The sequence below is a fragment of the Callorhinchus milii genome, unplaced genomic scaffold (genome assembly GCF_018977255.1).
Source record: "Callorhinchus milii isolate IMCB2004 unplaced genomic scaffold, IMCB_Cmil_1.0 Scaffold13, whole genome shotgun sequence".
In the NCBI taxonomy this organism is placed as follows: Eukaryota; Metazoa; Chordata; class Chondrichthyes; order Chimaeriformes; family Callorhinchidae; genus Callorhinchus; species Callorhinchus milii.
The window spans coordinates 18,991,327-19,011,948 of record NW_024704754.1 but is presented as its reverse complement, the minus strand read 5'-3'; the positions used below and the strand labels follow the sequence as shown (position 1 = coordinate 19,011,948).

At 47.6% G+C, this 20,622-nt stretch overlaps 1 protein-coding gene across 1 annotated transcript; it reads right to left on the bottom strand.

Moving 5' to 3' along the window:
- Positions 1 to 764: 764 nt before the first annotated feature.
- LOC103188236 (arylsulfatase I) lies at positions 765 to 10,035 on the bottom strand. Its single transcript, XM_007908152.2, is given in 4 exon segments — positions 765 to 2,209; positions 2,212 to 2,525; positions 7,028 to 7,297; positions 10,014 to 10,035. Coding segments are annotated over 3 exon segments (1,629 nt in total). The 5' UTR covers positions 7,264 to 7,297; positions 10,014 to 10,035; the 3' UTR covers positions 765 to 1,130.
- Positions 10,036 to 20,622: the final 10,587 nt, after the last annotated feature.

The window sequence follows — 20,622 nt, the reverse complement described above, 5'->3', positions numbered from 1 at the left end:
AAGGAAACTTGCCCAAGGTTTCGCCTTGCCGGGAATCAAACCCAGGTCTCTCACTTGCGAAGCGAGTGCTCTAACCACTGAGCTACAGGACTCCATGTTGGAATAAGTCCCAGTTCAATCCCGGCCGAGGCTTTGATTGACAAGACTAAACCAGATGAGTGGATGCTCCAGATGACATGACTTTCTGATTTACACTTCCCTCTTGATAGCGAGCTGAGGTTTCACCACAGTGACTGCCACCAATCAGGAGAGAAAGTGGAAACACAATGTAAAACTGCTTCCCATTGAACTACCCCCTCAATGATCACTTTCAGGTCAAGGAAAACCGTCTCCTTGTGGCTGAGATACTCCTATCCGCAGTCCATCCATTTGTCCTGTATAATTATCTGTCTTGCCCATGGGCCACATCACTGTGCACTTTCTTATTAAACTGCTTCTGAGAATAAAAGGTAGATACGATAAAGATGACACCTCTACTCTCCCTTCCTATCATTCCCCTTTAAATAACGTCAGTGTTGCCAAAGAGAGCTGAGCACACACAGATGGTAACATCTTACCTTCTCTCATTTTGAATCCTTTCGGTTGAGACGCTGCTGGAAAGCAGACTAGGACATAAGAAAACCCCAAGTGGCTAGGCCAGGAAACTAAATTATTTCAAACCTTTTACAGTTATCAAATAAGCAGTGATTTGTGCAATGAAGTAGGCAGTTCCTCTACTCCTGGGATGGCTTCCCTGTACAAACCTGCACTTAAGTGAAAGAATCAATGGAATCACATTTATTTACCCACAGAAACAGCTCGTTTGAACCATCAAATCTGATGTTTATCTCCAAACCAGTCCCCCACAGTCTCACACCGCTCTCGCTCTCTCTCTCACTCGTGTCCACTGTGATTTATCCTTAAACGTATAATGGTTGTAAACCGGATCATGCTGAATGAATTGGAATGTCGATTTGTGGAAAAATCCCGTCAGTAAAAGGGCCAGAGAAAAATAAACAGGTCGGGAAGGAATTTCACTGTGAATTTCCCAATGAATACAAAGGGATCCAGTTTGCCGATACATTACCCCAAATCGGAGCCCAAGTCTTCACATTTGAAGATCTTTTCCTCAACCTCAGGCTCAGCAAAGCTCAGATCCTGTTTGACATGATTCTCGTGTTCAGTTTCTTAAAGAAGGACCTCAGTTTACAGATTTTACAGCCTTTTTTCTTCTTCTTGCTCTTGGCCACGCTCTTCTGCTCCACCTCGGCCTCCTCCTCGCTGGCCCACGGCCCCCAGGCCCCCCCGTGCAGCTCAGGGTTAGCTCGGGGGTCCTCGGGCGGGTAGCGGACGGGGATGGAGGTCTCGTCGTAATGGGCCAGTCTGGCCAGAAGCCGCTTGACCACATCAGGCCGGGAGTCGGACAGGTCAAAGCGCTCATACGGGTCTCCGGTCACGTTGAACAGCCAGACTGACTTCTTAACGCTGCTTCTCAGCCTCTCCAGGTTCCACCAGCTGCCGGGGAAGTTGGGCAACATCTGTGGTGGGATCCAGTCGCTGTAGCCTGGGTCTCCGGTCATGAGTTTCCAGTCTCCCACTCTGATCGAGGCCTGGACGGCCGTGTTCCAGATGTCAAAGCCTTCCTCCCAGGAACCGTACTTGGCCTGACTGTACAGGGGGTCGATGTTGTGGAGGATCTCGGTTCGTGGCGATCTCTTGCCCTCACTGATTGTCGACCACAGATCGTAACCGTCCAGCGGTGGTGACACAGTGAGGTTGCCTTGGGCGAGCGAGACCAGGGTGGGGTACCAGTCGGTGATGTGAATGAGGGATTTACTCACTCTTCGCTTCTTCTTAATCAGGGGGCTGTGGACGAAGCCGATCCCTCGTATCCCACCTTCCCAATAGGTGCCTTTCCGCCCTCGGAGAGGCCAGTTACTGCCCCCAGAGAAAGGCTGGCCTCCGTTGTCGGTGGAGAAGATGATGATGCTGTTCTTGTAATACCCGTATTTCTTGAGCGCCAAAGTGATGTTCTTGATGGCTTCGTCCATGCAGGTCACCATAGCCGCGTACTTCCTGCGAGCTACGTTGCCGAGGGACCTGTACTGGTAGATATATTCCTTTGGGGACTGCAGGGGAGTGTGCACTGCTTGGAAGGCTAGGTAGATAAACAGGGGGTCCCTGGGGTTGTGAGAGGCCAGGAGCTTGCTGACGCGCTGGGCATAAAGGAGGTCGAGTACTTCCCGCTGTGCTCCCAGGCCACGTTCTCACCATCGTGCAGGTCGAAGCCGCACACTCCCGGCCCGTCACAGTTGTCGTACGTGTAGTAGTCGGTGCTGCCTGTCAGCGTCCCGAAGAAGGTGTCAAAGCCTCGTCTGGTGGGCAGACAATCCTTCTTGTAGAAGCCCAGATGCCACTTGCCCACCATGTGGGTGGAGTAGCCCGCTTCCTGGAGCTTCTGTGGAAGAGTGACTTGATCCAGCGGCAGGCAGTTGGGTTGTCTGGGTCTGATGATGGAGTGTTGGAGACCAGTGTGGATCTGGTACCTGGGAAAACACCCAGACAATACTGTTAGCAGAACAGGAAGAGAGTAAGTCATTACCGTGCCTTATGTATACTGCAGCAAAGCAAAGCCCTGGGCTTTCCTAACCAGAGGCAATGATTTGTTGAACGAATAGACAGAGGAAAGTTCTTCCCATAAACCTGTATAATAATAATAATCCTTGCATTTGATACAGCACCTTATCACGTCTTTGAGACGTCTCAAGACGCTTCGCAGAATATACTGTAAAGTGAATTGACTGTGTATTTTGTGGGCGAAACACAGCAGCCAATTGCGTACAGCAGCGTCCCACAAACAGTCATGGATTGAGTGACTTTTTCTGAGGGATTATTACCCCCAGAAAGCGATCTGCCAATCAACTAACAACCAGGTTCCTACTTACTGCTGGGTAAACAGAGACGTGTGCATGGATTAAGGAAACCTGCCTAACCTTTCACCCTGCCCAGGGTCCTCTCGCTTGCGAGGCGATGGCTTTAAACACTAAGCTACAGGTCTCCACTGCAGTTGGGACTGGCTGTGGAGGGGAAGGTAGCCTGTGTCAGCAGGTCCCACGTAACACAATAGATCCGGCTCTCAGGAATCCAGGCAATGAGGTGAATAAACAACATCCTCTAGGATATCTGATCAAAATTCTTTACAAACGGGACCAGAGTATAATCACAAGAAATAAAAATCCATGGAGCCCAGCGGACAAACTAAACCTCAGTCGGAACATTTCCAGTGGAAAAACTCCAGCTGTCCCTTTGGCCTGGAGACATTCACCGTGTTTTACATTCACAAAACGTTGGCAATTACCAATCACAACCTCGGTGCTGATGGGGCGGGGGACCCTGTTAATGTGAAGCAGCCTCAAAAGTGATCAGTGCTGATTTCCTCCCAGTGGTGACAAGCCCCAGGCAGGCAAACACATTCACTGCCTCCCTGACAGCTCCACTGCCTACTGAACAGCCATTATTAGCAGTCATTCTATTCAGCTCCAATTACCACGTGGGATCTGTGCTGGACCGAGCCCTGGGTGTGAGAGACGCGTCTCTGATCACTGTAAACTCCTCTCAGATTAGCTCCCAGTGGACACGAGTCAGAGACACAGACCTGGGCTCTTCACTCACTATCAGGGAACCTTTGCATTGAAATACGATGCACAGCATAACAAGTGTCCTGTCGAAATAATACGAGGCCTTTTTATTTACTGGGTTTTCACCTCCTAGAAAAAAGCGCCCCTTGTTCCCCACTGAAGTGGTCCAGTCACACACCACTGAATCAAAGTTGATTTGAAGAATGTGGAACGTTTCAGGCAAACTTTTAATAAACCAGAAATCCAATAAAACTGCGCTTTCAGCCATTACGCCCCGAACTCTGGAACACTCTCTCTCTATCCCTCCCTCCGCTTCGCCCCTCCTTCCCCATCTTCAGGTCACGTCTGAAGACTGTCCTCTTTGATGTGCCAACAGTCACCTCCCTCCTCCTGGCTAGGCATCGTGCTCTGCCACTCTTGAGCGCCCAGGGACGCTGCCCTGCGTGAGGGGCGCTGAACAATGCAGGTTATTGTTGTAAACGGGTGTCACTGAGGCTGAGAAACTCACTGACAGTAGAAGAACTGTCTCTACTGGCTCTGAACCTCCCAGCAGCAAACACTGTCCACTGTTCCCATTCCTGCTGAGCACCATCACAGTCACAATACGCTGAATGGCCTCCTTCTGTGCTGTAAACACAAAGGGAAAGAAGGCAATGCTCCAAACAGCACTTGTTTATCTGCTGCTTCTGACTGAATATCACAGAGATGTCTCCTCTGTCGGTGCCTCAAAGTCACATCTGCACAGAACCAGGAGAAGCCCGAGCAAGAGGCCAGAGAGCGTGTGGGGACAAGGTTAGCTGCTGCTTCAGAACGAGAGCCAACTCCCAGGTGCACACCGAGCAGCCAACACTCAGCTCTCAGGCTTTAGAAACTCAAAGCCAACAAAACTTTGCAGGTTACAGCAACATCAACAAAATTACATTTGTATGGCTATCAACAACGTCCTCTTTGGTGCACATTTCTCTCCCGCGGATCCTAACTCTGTATAAAGCTTGTGCAGCCCTATAGCTCAGTTGTTAGAGCACTTGCCTTGCAAGCGAGAGGACCCAGGTTCGATTCCCGGACAGGGCGAAATGTTGGACAAGTTTCCTTACTCCACACACTTCCGTTTACCGAGCAGTGAGTAGGAACCCACATTTTAGTCCTACTGATGGATCACTTTCTGGGAGTAATAATCCCTTCAAAAAAAATAATAATAATTTGATCACTCAATCCACAACTATTTGTGGGACAGTTTTGCCCACAAAATATACAGTCAATTCACTTGACAGCATATCCTGTGAAGAGCTTTGAGACGACTTCAAGACGTGATAAGTCTCCATATCAAATGCAAAGATTATTATTATTATAATTGGGGTCCGGGGGCGAAAGAGTGAGAGGCCACTCATAATCTCAACCAAAATAGACACATCTCAAGGGCCCACAACAGACAAAACCCAATGCTATTTTGCTAAAACATTTAAACCAAAGTAAAACAACAGGATAAGTGGTTAAAGTCGAGAGCGAGGTGGTTTAAATGGGAGTAAAACTCTGTTTATATTAGATTACTATAATGGGATTCTGAACTGCATAAATATTAATACATAAATACATGAAGCTGAGAACCAAGTCCAGTCCTGTGGCAAACTTAGCATTAAATCAATGGAATTTCTCAGGCAATAAATGTAAATCAAGCGCAGCTCATTAAGTGCTGACTAAACAAGGATAATTCACTGGGTTTTCAATGTCAAAGGTTTTATTATTATTTGCTTCTCTCTCTCGTCCTCTCTCTCTCTTTGTGTTCCCTGGCTCGCATGGAACTGTGTTACCAACAGCTGCTTTCTGGTTTATTTTCCCACTTTTCTTTCCTCTTCTCCTGGTATGTTGCAGGCTTCTCGTGTGCTGGTTTGTGTTTGTGTCTGTGGGTCTGTTTCACTTGGCTTTCTGGAGTTTCACCCTTTTCTCATTATATATAATATATACGCGTGGAGTCCTGTAGTGTTGTGGTTAGAGCAACTCGCTTCGCAAGCGAGAGGACCCGGGTTTGATTCCTTGGCAGGGCGAAACGTTGGGCAAATGTCTTTACAACCACATGCCTCTGTTTCCTTAGCAGTAAGTAGGAACCTGGTTGTCAGTTGATTGGCGGATCGCTTTTCCAGGGGTAATAATCCCTTCAGAAACAAACAAAAAATAATAATTTGGTCACTCAATCCACGACTGTTTGTGGGGACACTGCTGTGCGCAATTGGCTGCTGCCTTTCACCCACAAAACACACAGTCAATTGACTCTACAATATATTCTGTGAAGCGCTTTGAAACGTCTCAACAACGTGATAAGACGCCACATCGAATGCAAGGATTATGATTAATGTTAAACATTCCAAGACGCGACCCTGTGTGAAGGGGGCTGTATAAATGCAATTGGTTATTGATGACTCAAACGTACACTCACTGTCGCACGCACAAAGACTGTCCACTTTGCACGTGACGCATTCATGGAACTAAACTTCAGTGCGAATTGGGGGAGAGAGTATGATTTTAACACAGACCTGTGTACAAAGGATTGTGATTTGTGTTGGTTTGAAATGAACTGCACATTAACTCGAATTTCAGCTGAAATTTGACTCCAGCCAATATGAAACAGACATCAGATCAACCCATCATCTGTCAGATAATTAACTCCTCATCCGCCCCCACTCCCCCATTCACAGCACATCACTTACACCCTCACTATGGGATTTAGAAGTCGGAATTGAATAACTTATTGCAACAAAATAAATACTTGCCCCAACCCAAAAATGAAAACATATCTCACATTCTTGAATTTGAGGTTGGATTAAAAAAACACTGAAAGTAATATAAATTTGCTGAACCGAACGAATGAATGAATGAATGAATGAATGGATGACTGAAGAAATGAATGAATGGATTTAATCAGATGGATAGGTGGAAAAAGTTTCCATATCTGGATTTCTTGGGTAAACACAATGTACGCTGCCAGGCATTGGATGGAAGTTTTAATATTAATAATAATCTTTGCATTTGACCCAGTGCCTTATCACATCTTCGAAACGTCTCAAAGCTCTTCACAGAATATACTGTAAAGTAAATTGACTGTGTATTTTGTTGGCGAAACACATCAACATTGGGATCGGTTGGTTTAAAAAATACCCCGACATACTTCAGATATAATAAATAATAATAACAACAATTTGGTCACTCAATCCACCACTGTTTGTGGGACACTGATGTGCGCAATTGTCTGCCGCGTTTCGCCCACAAAAGATACAGCCAATCTTGACAGTGGATCCCATGAAGGGCTTTGAGACGTCTCGAAGACGGGACCAGGTGGTATATCAAATACAAGGATTATACTTATTATTATTATTAGATGCCTTGCAATTAGTTACACAGCACAGCCCCGGACTTACCTCCCTGTGATCAGTTGGCTTCGAGATGGAGTGCAGATGGGTTGGATGTAATAATTCTCCAGTTTAACCCCTTCTGCTGCCAGTCGGTCTAAGGTTGGTGTGTGAATCTCCGAGCCGTGGTACCCAACATCGTGATAGCCTTGATCATCCGCCAGAATGAAGATGAGATGAGGTTTCCGCACTTCTCCGTTCCCCTTCGTGGGTCTCTGGTCCTCTCCTCCCAGCCCCGCGTTCATCCAGTCCCAGGACAGATAGCCGAAGGACAGCAGACTGACCAGGGAAAAGCCCGTCAGAGCGTAAACTGCCATGGTTTGGTTTCCAGACTAACACATATCCCCTCCCTCCCTGACAGCAACTTTGGGGAAAGTTTCTGAAAACTTTGTGTGTGTGTGTGTGGGAGCCTGTGTGTGTGTGTGTCTGTGGGTGTGTGTCTGTGGGTGTGTGTGGGTGTGAGCCTGTGTGTGTGTGTGTCTGTGGGTGTGTGTGTGTGTGTCTGTGGGTGTGTGTGTGTGTCTGTGGGTGTGTGTGTGTGTGTGGGTGTGGGTGTGGGGGGGACTTTTCTCAACACTTAAAGGGTCTGCTCTGCCTGTGAGCAGAGGGTGTGAGAGAGAGTTTAAAGCCTTTTCCTGGTAATAATGTGACTGTAAGTCCCACACAGAAAGCCCTTTGCCCAGTCCCCGATACCCTTCCCCCCGATGCCCTCCCCCCGATGCCCTCCGCCCGATGCCCTCCCCCCGATGCCCGATGCCCTCCCCCCGATGCCTCCCCCGATGCCCTCCCCCCGATGCCCTCCCCCGATGCCTCCCCCGATGCCCTCCCCCCGATGCCTCCCCCGATGCCCTCCCCCCGATGCCCGATGCCCTCCCCCCGATGCCCTCCCCCCGATGCCCGATGCCCTCCCCCCGATGCCCTCCCCCCGATGCCCGATGCCCTCCCCCCGATGCCCGATGCCCGGCCCCCGCTGTTGCTCTGCTCTGGGCTCTCCCTTATACTCAGCGCAGCGGCGCAGCCCAACTTGATGGCGGGTTGGAAAGTCCCGCCTCCTCGCGCTGATTGGGCGCTCTCTCGGACTCCGGGTCCCATTGGCTGTCGGGGCTGCCCGTCACCGCGCGGATACACTGGCCATCAGGTTAGGTTGCGGTCGCGGCTGAGCGGACCCTCACATCTGGTCACTCACACTCACACACTCTCACACACTCACTCTCACACTCACTCTCACACACTCACACACTCACTCACTCTCACTCACACACTCACACACTCACTCACTCTCACACAAACACACTCTCACACTCACTCACTCTCACACACTCACTCTCACACTCACACACTCACACACTCACACACTCACTCTCACACTCACTCTCACTCACTCACACTCTCACACACTCACTCACACACTCACTCACACACACACTCACTCACTCTCACACTCACTCACTCTCACACTCACTCACTCTCACACAAACACACTCTCACACACTCACTTACACACACACTCACTCCCACACTCACTCACTCACACACTCACTCACTCTCTTACTCTCACACTCACTCACTCTCACACTCAAACACACTCTCACACTCACTCACACACTCACTCACACACTCACTCTCACACTCACACAGGCTCACACTCACATACACACTCACAGACACATACACAAAGCTTCCATTAGCTTTTTGCTAACGGATCGCGTTCCGGGTGTAATAATCCCTTCAAAAAAAATAATAATTTGGTCATTGTTAGTGGGACGCCGCTGTGCACAATTTATCTGCCGCGTTTCGCCCACAAAATACACAGTCAATTCACTTTACTGTATTTTCTGTGAAGTGCTTTGAGATGCATTGACGAAGTGATAAGGAGCTCTATCAAATGCAAGGGTTAAAATTATTAGTTAACGCTACAATACTTCAATATTTCTTTCACAGATATCAAGCGCTCCGAGACGCGGCCCAGGGTTAAGGGCGCTGTATAAATGCAAGTTGTTGAATTGTTAATGTCATTAAACATTACGTTAAAAGTTCTGGGACTTATTTTTCCATTTACAGGAATATAGGAACAGCAGGAAGTCATTCAATCCAGAAAGCCCATTTTATTTACTTCTTACAGATTATATAAATTTCTATTTCCTAACCCTTTCCCCATGTCCCTAATCCCCTTAAATCCTCATGGCTCTTGTGTTTCCCTGGGGTATTAGGGTTAGGTCTTTCCTGACGGCCTGTGTTCTCCCAATTGACAGGAGAAATAACTTTTTTTTTATTCCTGACCCAAGCACAACCATTAAAGTTTATGTTTCCAGCAGGAATTCTATAAACTGTGGACTAAAATTGGCCAATTTGCTAAATCTTTGTTCCCAGCCCACGTAACCACTGAGTCAGCAGTTTGAATGTCTGGAGACGCCTTCTCACTAGTAACAGACGGGACTAGGCAAAGCGAGGTTCTTTTTTAATAGAAAAATATAATTATGCTGTTAATTTTATACTTAAAAAGAAAGGACTTTTATGCCCAGTCGCTGGCAGCAAAAGACCACAGCAGCTCACAGTAAAAATAAACCCTTACATTTACTCGATCTCTCCCTCATACGCTCTGAGATGCTATCCCACGTGTGAAGGGCGATGGATAAAACAAGTTGTTGTTGTCTTGTCACTCGATCAATTTCCTCCCCAATACAGCAGCTTTCAAGCAGTGAGTTCTCAACAGCCACTTATACGACCTGTTTGTATTGTATTGTATTGTATTGTATTACCCCCTTCCTTCCCCATCTTCAGGTCGCGCCTCAAGACCTTCCTCTTCGACCGCACTTGCAGTCATCCTTCCCCCTCTCCCTCCCCCGGCTCAGCGACATTCTCCGCCACTGTCACGCGCTCTGGGACGCTGCCCTCCCTGCGTGAGGGGTGCTGTGTAAATGCAAGTTGTTATATTACCAGCTTCCGGTGTCTGTGTGGCCGATCATATGTTTAATAGCATAAGTTAGTGACTCACCTGAGCAGCAGGAAGTTTATAAACCGTTAAAAATAAGTTTGAAAAGTTTACTTTGCATGAGGTTTAGCAGTTACACAACAGCCGGTGAGAGACAGAGAGAGAGAGAGAGAATCTGAATCTGCCTCCTCTGAGCTGTCTCCCATAAGCCAACGTCACATTGAGCTGCCACAACATGTCCAGTGCAACCAAGCCTTACACCACAAGCTGCTTGACCCTTTCATTCCACATTTTGGTCCTTATTCACCGGACATTGTCTCCTAATACCTGTGATGATTGGTACATCAGAGTAAAGGATACTGGGAAATGATCGATCCAATTGCACAACCTGTGTCAGCCGCCAGCAGTCCCAGTCAGCAACAATACCGCTCGGAGACACAGTAACGCTCCTCTACACTGTGCGTTCATCCACACTCCCAGGTCAGGGTTAGAGACACAGTGAAGCTCCTCTACACTGTGCGTCCGTCCACACTCCCAGGTCAGGGTTACAGACACAGTAACGCTCCTCTACACTGTGTGTCCACACTCCCAGGTCAGGGTTAGAGACACAGTAACGCTCCTCTACACTGTGTGTCCACACTCCCAGGTCAGGGTTAGAGACACAGTAACGCTCCCTCTACACTGTGTGTCCACACTCCCGGGTCAGGGTTAGAGACACAGTAACGCTCCTCTACACTGTGCGTCCACACTCCCAGGTCAATGACAGCACAGGTTAGAGACACAGTAAAGCCTTTTGGTCAACATCTTTAACTCTGTGATATCCCTGCCTGTTGTCCACCACTACAGTTGTTCAGGTTTTGAGGCATTTGTTTACATTGAAAGGCCTTACACTGTCAGACTATGATGAAGACTAAATTGTATAATTGAGTATGTGTCCAGTGGAGGGAGGCAGTAGAGGAGATAAAGCAGGCATTAGACTGTGAGCTGAGGGGCTGAGATCAGGGGACTGGCTGGAGAGCAATGTGTGGCAGGGACTAGTTCCCATTCCCTGCCACACATTGCTCTCCGTTGGGCTTGTGCTCCAGGTGGGAATAGGAACAACAACCTGCATTTACACAGCACACTTCACACAGGGCAGTGCCTCGGAGCACTTAATGGTGGCGGAACCTGACACTGAGCCGGAGGGAGTGGCGAGGTGACTAAGCACGGGTGAAGAGGAAGCTTATGACTATCAGATGAGTTAGAAACGACTATCTGACAAAGCTCCAGTGTATTTAGCAGCTGTGGAGCAGGTGCTCAGGGTTCCTATTGATGAGCAAATGTCAATTTGGAATCAAGAAGAGCTTCATCAAGTGTAGAAACATCTTGTGACCAAACATCATTGGCTCCAGGTCACATTATCTCCTTTCAGGATCTAACACCTCGGACAGTGACCTTTCCCTCACTCAGATCTGAGGACACAGATTACGGAGCGACAAAAGACACACCCTGCGTCCTTCCTGGCTTATGTAATCAGGAGAGAAGAGACAGAGAGTTGAAAGGAAGTGCATGGCTTTCCTGCCGTTTTCCAACAGTAGATGCTCTGTCCCTGAGTCACAGTTCTGTTTATCATAATAATAATAATCCTTGCATATGATATAGTGCCTTATCATGTCTCCGAGCCTCCTCAAGTGCTGTTTGTCATGTAGAAAGCGCAGGCTGGACGAGGCTTCCAGGAGGAAGAATGTCATTGTAATTTCAAGCAAGAATTTTCAAATGATTTCCTCTCCGACAGTCAGAGGCTGAGCATGGCAGGAACAGCTGTGGGCGATGTTCAGGCAGAAATGTGTGTTGTGTGATTCCCTGAACAAGATAACAGTTGAGGTGCCCTCAGCGATTAAACACGAGAGGTTTACACCGTAAAAATAACCTGGAGAGAATTCCTGTTTCTCAATGTAAGTTGTCGCTTGGTTCTGAGATGCTACCCAGTGTGTAAGGCGCTATATAAATGCAAGTTGTTGTTGTCTGGTACCTGCAGGGTAGTCTGATGGTTCTACATGTTATAATCCTGTAGTTGATATACCATTTTATATTGTCAAGACGTGTCAAAATGCTTCACAGGATTTTACTGTTAAGTGTAGTGACTGTGTATTTGTTGGCCACTGGTTGCTTTAGACAAATGGTTGCTGAGTAGAAGTATTTCATTATGGAAAATCTGTCGGAACTGTTCAAGGGTGGTTGCTGACAGTCGGTGGTTGCTGAATAGAGGTGGTTGCATTAAACAGGTTTAACAATAAACAATAATGAATAATAATAATAAATAATAATTTGGTCACTTAATCCACGACTGTTTGTGGGACGCCGCTGTGTGCAATTGACTGCCAGGTTTCGCCCACAAAATATACAGTCACTACACTTTATAGTATATCCTGTGCAGCGCTTTGAGACATCTGGAAGATGTGATAAGGAGCTGTATCAAATGCAAGGATTATTATTATGAATTTGCATTCCCCAAAGAGCACAGACTAACTGAGGGGTCAGGTGGTGTAACCCTCGACTTAGTCTGATCCCATTCATAGAAACTCCATTTCTCTTCCCAACTATCCACTTCTCGAGTTCCTCATCCAGATTCTCCTCCCTCCCTCCCTCGTCCCTCCTCCCTTCCACCCTCCCTCCTCTGTCATTTCCTGGTTGAGTCCCTGGAGTGACACGCCAACACATTCACATTGCAAACACATGTGCAGGAAAGCTCACACAGCAGCTTAACACTCCTCGCAACCCAAAGCCAGGAGAGGCCAGTCACGATTTAACCAGCCCCCCTGGGGGGGGGGATCTGGTAATGGTTAGCACAAATTGTGGGGTCGGGGTACTGGTGAGATTAACCTTACTCTGAATCCAGCACTGCATTGTGAGGCTCTCTCAGAGCGAGAGCGAGGACGGCTGGTTCAGGAGGTTGGGCTGATCCTTTTGATACAGCACCTTATCAGGTCGTTGAGACATCTCAAAGCCCTTCACAGAATATACTGTAAAGTGCAGTGACTGTGTATTTTGTGGGTTGATGACCTCTGGTCAGAACTGGGGGAATGTGAGAAGAGGGCGGGGAAGGAAAGACAAAGGAGAAAAATGAGGTGGAGGACAGGAGATGATGAGATCACTGCTCCTTTCCAACATCCTCCAGTTCTGATGCAAGGTCATCGACCTGAAACGTGAACTCACTTTCCTCTCTCCATCCTTGCCTCTGCCTGACCTGCTGTGTGTTCCCGGCCACTTCTGTTTTTATTTCGGATTTCCAGCAGCTGCAGTATTTTGGCTTCTTTTTCATTAGAAGCAGCACTTGGCAATGTCGAGCCTGTACTTCAACTTCAGCTTTGGCTTTATCACGCCCTGGGGTTAGCTTCAATAACACAGACTGATGAAAGGTGGCCTTCAGCTCTGAGAGGCTGATCTTTCTACAAACATTCTCTCCGCTTAATTAACAGGAGGATTTCAGCCCACGTTCAGTGCTGGAGTCTGACTCCCCAGATCTCCAGCAATGCTCTGTGGCTTCTGTCTCACAATCTTGCTGACGTTTCACCCACAAGATATACAGTCAATTCACTTTGCAGTATATTCTGTGAAGACGCGATAAGGCACTATATCAAATGCAAGGATTATTATTGTTATATTCTTGCTGATAATTAATTCTGTGCCAGAGCAATTACTTGTTCCGTTTTACTCGATTCCATTTCTTATAAACTGAGACAAAAGATCAAAGGCTGTAATACAGGCAGACACTGGGTCAGGGGGAGCGGAGATTAACTGAGATCATTCTACCTGCTCTGTATCACTGACCACCTAACCCTAGAGACTGTTCCTCAGCCTCGCTCTGTGTGCTACTGACCTCACTCCCACTCTGTGCCTGGGTATCAGATGGGACTACAAAGCAGGAGCAGATGAGCCAGGGTTTCGCTCCTCATCACCATTCCCAGATGCTCAAGACTGTGTGTGTGTGGAGATCAGGTTAGGACAGGATGTGTTGCCTGTTGCAGTGGCAGGTTTGTGTGGCTGAAAAGAAAACTATTTCCTCAGCTTTCGAGCAGCTGCCAACATCCACAGCAGCATTTTTCCTTTCAATTAGTCTCGTTCAGCAGCCTGAAGTAATGAGCTCTGTAGAGAATTGTTTTGATCAAATATATTCTCCCTCAGCAACGTTTCACTCCTAATCCCAACGGTTTTGCCATTGATCCCAGAGTAAAAGGCTTCATTACCCTTCGCAATCATTAGCCCCTGTGTGTGTAGGTGTGTCTGTGTATATCTATGTGTGTGTGCATGCACATGCGTGTCTGTGTATGTATGTGTGTGTGTGTGTGTGAGTGTGTGTTGGTGTATGTGTATGTATATATATATGTATGTGTGTGTCTGACACCTCACAGCACAGCATTCCCTATTCTGTTTTCCTAACGTCTCAAACTTTTGAACTTCTGGCTTGGGAGTGTTTTGCTTGGAATTTTGTAGCCATCAGGAAAAGCAAAACCACTTAAAAAAATGTACATTCTGTAACTAAAGAGAACAGCTCTGATCTCTCCTGTGCAAACAGCTCCCGTCCTCCGGCCAGAAGCAGGAGAGGAATGTCAGGGCTTATTGTGCGGTGTGTTTAATAGCTGCTGTACTTTTTGCTGCTAATCTCTACCATTCCGGGTTTGGCCAAATCCCGAAGAGGATGTGATTGTCAGCTGACTGTTCCTGCTGCTTAACACCTCTGCTGAGATGTGACATTATTATATATTATATAGATGTGACATTAGGATCAGATGTACTTATTGATACACACGGGTTTCATGCCTCCAGCTGCTCTGTTGATGGAAAGGAATAATTTTTAGCATATTACCTTGTCAGATAGCCTGGCAGCAATTACCGTCAAACACAGTCTTTTTGTAAACAGACATAACACAGTAAAGGCCTCACAAACAGGTCACGAGGTGAATGTCCAATTTAGCTAGAGGTTTCTCAGCTGACAGTCTAAGTCCTGACACAGCTCTAAGTGGGTTAATAATCCCTCCAAAACCAAAAACAATAATAAATTGGTCATTTTCAATCTTACGACTGTTTGTGGGACATTGCTGTGCGCAATTGGCTGCCGCGTTCGCCCACAAATATACAGTCAATTCACTTTACAGTGTGTTCTGTGAAGCGCTTTGGGACGTCCTCCCGACGTGAAAAGCGCTGTATCAAATGCAAGGATTATTATTATTATTATTAAATGGACCCTGTGTGAAAGGTGGGGAGAGAGGGTCCCATCTTGTGGATGTGGCTGTGATTCTGTGGCTGGGGATTGCGTGATTCCTATCGTTGCTGATGGGGACACAGCCGTCTTCAATATGTTCTGTGTTGTTCATAACAAACCACCCAAGTGTTTAGACCGTGTGAGGCTCCTTTCACATCAATGTGGTGCTGTTGTACACTGATCCGCGCAGGGCAAGTCAAGCCACTCCATCGCTATCCCGCTGCTCCTCTGGGTGGATCTGCTGTCGGGCAGGTCACAGCGTCACAGTAGGAACGGGTAGTGATGGTGGGGCTGAGTCGCAGACTGACTCTCCTGTGTTTGCTGACCAGCCAGTGTCAGACCATCCAACTAGGAATGTGCCGATTCCAAAAGGCTGTGGATGTCGGATCTGTTCAAATTCTCAAGACTTGGGTGGAAAGATGTTTGTGAGGTCAGGGTCTCAAGGGATATGGGGCAAAGGCAGGTCATTGGAGTTGAGGTACAGATCAGCCATAGAATGGCAGAACAGGCTTGAGGGGCTGAATGGTCACTGGCGCGAACAACATCTTGTGATAAATGTTCTAACGTTCTCAAATGTGTTTTTTTTGCCCTGAATTTCCAACAGGCCTCGGAATCAATGAAACCATTCTCTAAGTAATGGGAATGTTGGGTGTTGGCAGCAGGCAGGCAGTACACAGGACATCAGTGGGAGCCGCACACATCAACACACGACCTTTCAAATCAGTGACATTTCAGTCTGCAGAGGAGCTATATATAGTGAGTGTAAATTTCTGCTCTGTTTACGCTGCTCAGAGGCCTGTCTCCAAACAAAATCCTGGGATTATTGTGGGTCACTGACCTCAGGAACCTAGGGGTGATGTGTGTGTGTGTGTGGGGGGAGTGCGGTTAGGGTATAGCACAGGAAAGCTCAGCACCCACCCATCACGTGTTCCAAAGTCATAATAATAATAATCCTTGCATTTGATATAGCACCTTATCACATCATTGAAACATCTCAAAGCGCTTCATACAATACACCCCTGACATTCGCATTGTCTGGTGCTGGAACCAAACCTGCTCTCTAATCCCTACCACCACCAGCAGCTCCCCTTTCTCACCTGTTCACGTTCCTCCTCACTCTGTGAGCCGGTGGCTCTCAGTGACTGTGGAGCAGACAGAGTTATACCTGCCCTGTATCTGGTGGCAATGTATCTCTGTAAGGAGCTGTGAAGTGTTGTCCCTCATGGATTTCCTCTCTGTTTTCCTGTGTACACTTGTTAGCTCAGCACAACGCTTGTTTTCTCTGCAAATTTATAGATGTGGTCATTGGATTAGCTGGAAAAGAGGTCTGTAGCTTATTTGAGGGCGTTATCCATTGCTATACATTGTCATCCATTGCTATCCATTGCTATATGTTGGGGTTTGGGACATCCTCTCGATGTGAAAGGGTTAAGATTCCAGCTGGAAATCCCGAGTAGGTCTCAGCTCTGGCTGTCTGCTAAATTTAAGATTTTGTTCCTCGCCATTGACCAATGCGGCCGACCTCCTGCCGGGAATCCCACTGGGAATTTCCTGAGGCCAGGATCTGGCTTCTAGTGCCTTGCGAGATGGTGAAAGTCGTGCCTGTAAACGGAAGCCAGTAAAAGGCCGGGCAGTGTTTGGTGACTGACTGGCCTGGCTCGCTGGCTCAGCAGTGAGACACGGAGGATTCCAGCCAAAGCCAGAGAGTTACTATCAGTGAGAAACACCAAATTGTGGCTGACGGTTTCTAACGGTTCATCTGCTTCCAATCACTGATCAAACACACTCTGTGTTTGAACACTTTGTTGTCCTTGGCTGTGTTTTACTTTGTGGCCTCTTCCCTCCGCTGCCAATGAGTGCATTACAGCGGTGTGCTGGCTCTCAGGTTCTGCCTGAGCTGAGCACAGTCTCTCTCCTTAGCTACTGGAGTCCTATAGAGTTGTGATTAGGGCGCTCGCCTCACAAGCGAGAGGACATGGGTTTGATTCCCGGGCAGGGCTAAACCTCAGTCAAATTTCCTCACACCAGACACACACACACACGCCTCGGTTTACCTGCCAGTAAGTCAGAACCCAGTTGTTAGTCGATTGGTGGATCTTTTCTGGGGGTAATAATTCCTCAAAAAAATGCGGTCACTCAATCCACGACTGTTTGTGGGACACTCACTGCTGTGCGCAATTGGCTGCCGCGTTTCACCCACAAAATATACAGTCACTGCACTTTACAGTATGATTCTGTGAAGCGCTTTGAGACGTCTCAAAGACGTGATAAGGCGCTGTATCAAGTGCCAGGATTATTATTGTTGCAGAACTATTTTAGGAAAGCAGAGGTCAGCTCGAGGGGTCTGTTCGGTTCCAAAGATTTGTTGGTAAGAAACTCGTTCATCTGACGGTAGAATGTGATTTGCTCTCAGTGTTGCAGCTGCAGCCACATCTGCCGCCCATTTGCAGCTGTGCTGAGGTTTGTGTGACGCTCCAGATAATCACTGTGCCCGGCCTGGGGGAGAAATCCTATTCATTCCAACCAGCAACAACAACAAGAACTTGCATTTATATAGCGTCCCTCACACAGGGTAGCTTCCAGCAACATAGCCAGAGACTGGCTCTCCAGCACACAGCACAGCTCCAAGTGGCTATTTACTGATTACGGTTACATTTCCCTCTTGTTATGATGTGGTGCCTCGGCAGCTGGACAGTCACTCCACACTGTGGCTGACCAGAGAGTGCGTAGAGGGAGCTTTATTGCGTCTCTAACCCGGGAGTGTGGACCACAGTGTGTGTGTGAGAGCGCGTGTGGAAGGAGAAGCTGACGACGGCATTAGCTGCTAAAGGATTAAAACCACATTCTGTGGCCATGGTGAGAACGAGGAGCTGGTACTCAATGAAGCTAAAGCCTGGCTCAGGATCCCCGCTGGCAAATAACAGATTTATATTTCAAAGACAGCGGGAGAGTTGGGTCTTTTATTGTATTAAAGCTTGTGCCAGACCTGACAGCAGAGCCAGGGCCAGCGCCAGGGCCAGGAGAGACCAGCTCTTTATTCGTCTCCAAACTCCATTAACCCGCCACTCGCTCCCCGGACTGCCTGATCCCAGTCCCACAGCTCACGCCACATTGGCTGTAACCTCAGCTCGAGGATCGCTTCTCCTGATGTGATCGCTATCTGTTTCCCGCTTGCATTTTTATAGCTTTTTCTCATGTCAAACGGTCTCACAGCTCTTCCAAGCTCATTACTGTTATGTCCTAATGGCTATGTTCTGGTGTCAGAGTTTATCTCTCCGACCCTGAGGATCAGCCTCAAGGTCAAGGCAATGACTGAAGACTTTCCTCTATGACTGGGCTTACGGTCACCTCCCTCCCTCGGGTCAGCCTCGTGCTCTGCCACTGCCTTGTGCTCTGGGATGCTGTCTGCCCTGCGTGAAATGCAAGTTGATGTTGTTATGTTATTGGTGTGGAACGCAGACAGTGCTAACCTGGCTGCTGCTCAGGAGCACCAGCTCATGAATGGAAATTTGTTGTGAAAGTTGTATAAAAATATCCTGAGAACTTGGTGCGAGTCGTTGATACAGAGTTTGTTGCTGCAGATTTTCTGCTTCACAACAACATGTGGAATGAATTGTGAGGGATTGACATTGAATCTATCAGATTTACACAACAGCTGGAAACCGCAGAACATTTTGTAATGTTTTCTCGATAGACTCAAACCATGTGATTTTGTTGCTCAGGATGTGTGTTTTTTGTTAAGCGAAAAAAAAAAATCCTTTGGGGACCTCAAAAGGATCGATGGTGTAACAATCAATCACTAATAATAAATAGCTCTTCCTGGACAACAATCCTCCCGATAAATCACTCGCTCACTCCCTTCCCCACCACTCACTGCTGTGCGCAATTAGCTTCCGTGTTTCACACACAAAATATACAGTCAATTCACTTTACAGTATATATACACACACAATATATATATATATATAAAAAAAGTGAGGAATGGGGTTTAGAGCCAAGAGCTCCAGTGAGAGAGCTGAGGCCACTTTAGGTACGATGGGCTGAATGGCCCTCTTTCTGTCCTGTAAAATTGTTTAATGTGCGAGACAGAATTCTGCCTCTGGTTGATTGGAGAGATTAGAGCACGCGATCAGCCAATTAACATTAATTGCTAAGATTACAGCCTCTCTTATCCCATCGTCGCCAATAATATTTTAATTAGCTGCAGATAAAGAGTGTTTAGAAGATCCTGCGATCCCAACTCTGTAATAACCACCTGTGTGCCTGCTAACCTGCCTATAATAATAATAATAATCCTGGCATTTGATACAGTGCCTTATCACGTCTTCGAGATGTTTCAATTTCGTCACAAAATATACTGTAGAGTGTAGTAACTGTGCGTTTTATGGGCAAGACCCGGCAGCCAATTGTGCGCAGCGACGTCCCCACAAACAGTCATGGATTGAAGTGACCAATTTATTATTATTATTTTGAAGGAATTATTACCCCCGGAGAAGTGATCCGCCAATTGATTTACAACTGGGTTCCTACTTACTGCTGGGTAAACAGGGCCGCGTGGAGTAAGGAAACTTTCCCAACATTTTACCCCCTTCCCAGGAATCAAACCCAGGTCCTCTCGCTTGCGAGGCGAGGGCTCTAACCACTGAGCTACAGGACTATAACACATGATCCGTGTGTGTCACCCAGGTCACGCCTGCCTCCCGGGCCACTGCAGGCTGTTGATGTAACACAGTAAGGATTTGTACTGATTATAACATTAAAACACATTTTGTGCGTGTGTTGGACTGTGTCTTTATCCACTCCCTCTACAACAACAACAGCGACAACGGGTATAATCCCTAGCCTGTGCCGGGTTAACTCACCTACACCGAGAGTCACTCCCCTGGGCAGAGATGGGGCGGGGGGGGCGCGGGGTGGATGAGGAGGAGGAGAAGGGAGGATAACCAAAGTCACGGTCGAAACAGAGGGTCTTGATATTCAAACCAAACCCCAGCCCAGAGCCACCGCTGTTTCTTCCCCACAATTATCTCGGTTGGAAGGATGTGGGTGGAAGCCCCATATGAGTGTATGATGTAGTAACAATGTGTAGCCACACGACGACAGTGTGCGGTTTATTTAACTCCATTTAAAATCTTATTTAAGATTCCTTCTGAGACAATCTCGCAGCCTGTCTAATCCTTAGCCATTGCTCGTTCTTCTGACATGGCTTAACCTGGTGCCAGAGGCCGACCCCGACCGCACCAAATGTCCACATTCTGTCAGGAGGCTCTGGGCTGTGGCAGCTTCAGCTCATTGATTTCTACCCCCATCTCAACCCCGGGGGCAATTGTGGCCCCATCTGGAGGGTGGGGGAGGGTCTGGGTGGGGAGCACGGAGTCAGGGGCGTGAAGGGCAATTTCAGAAAAGGCAGCAGTAAATGTCTCTTTACTT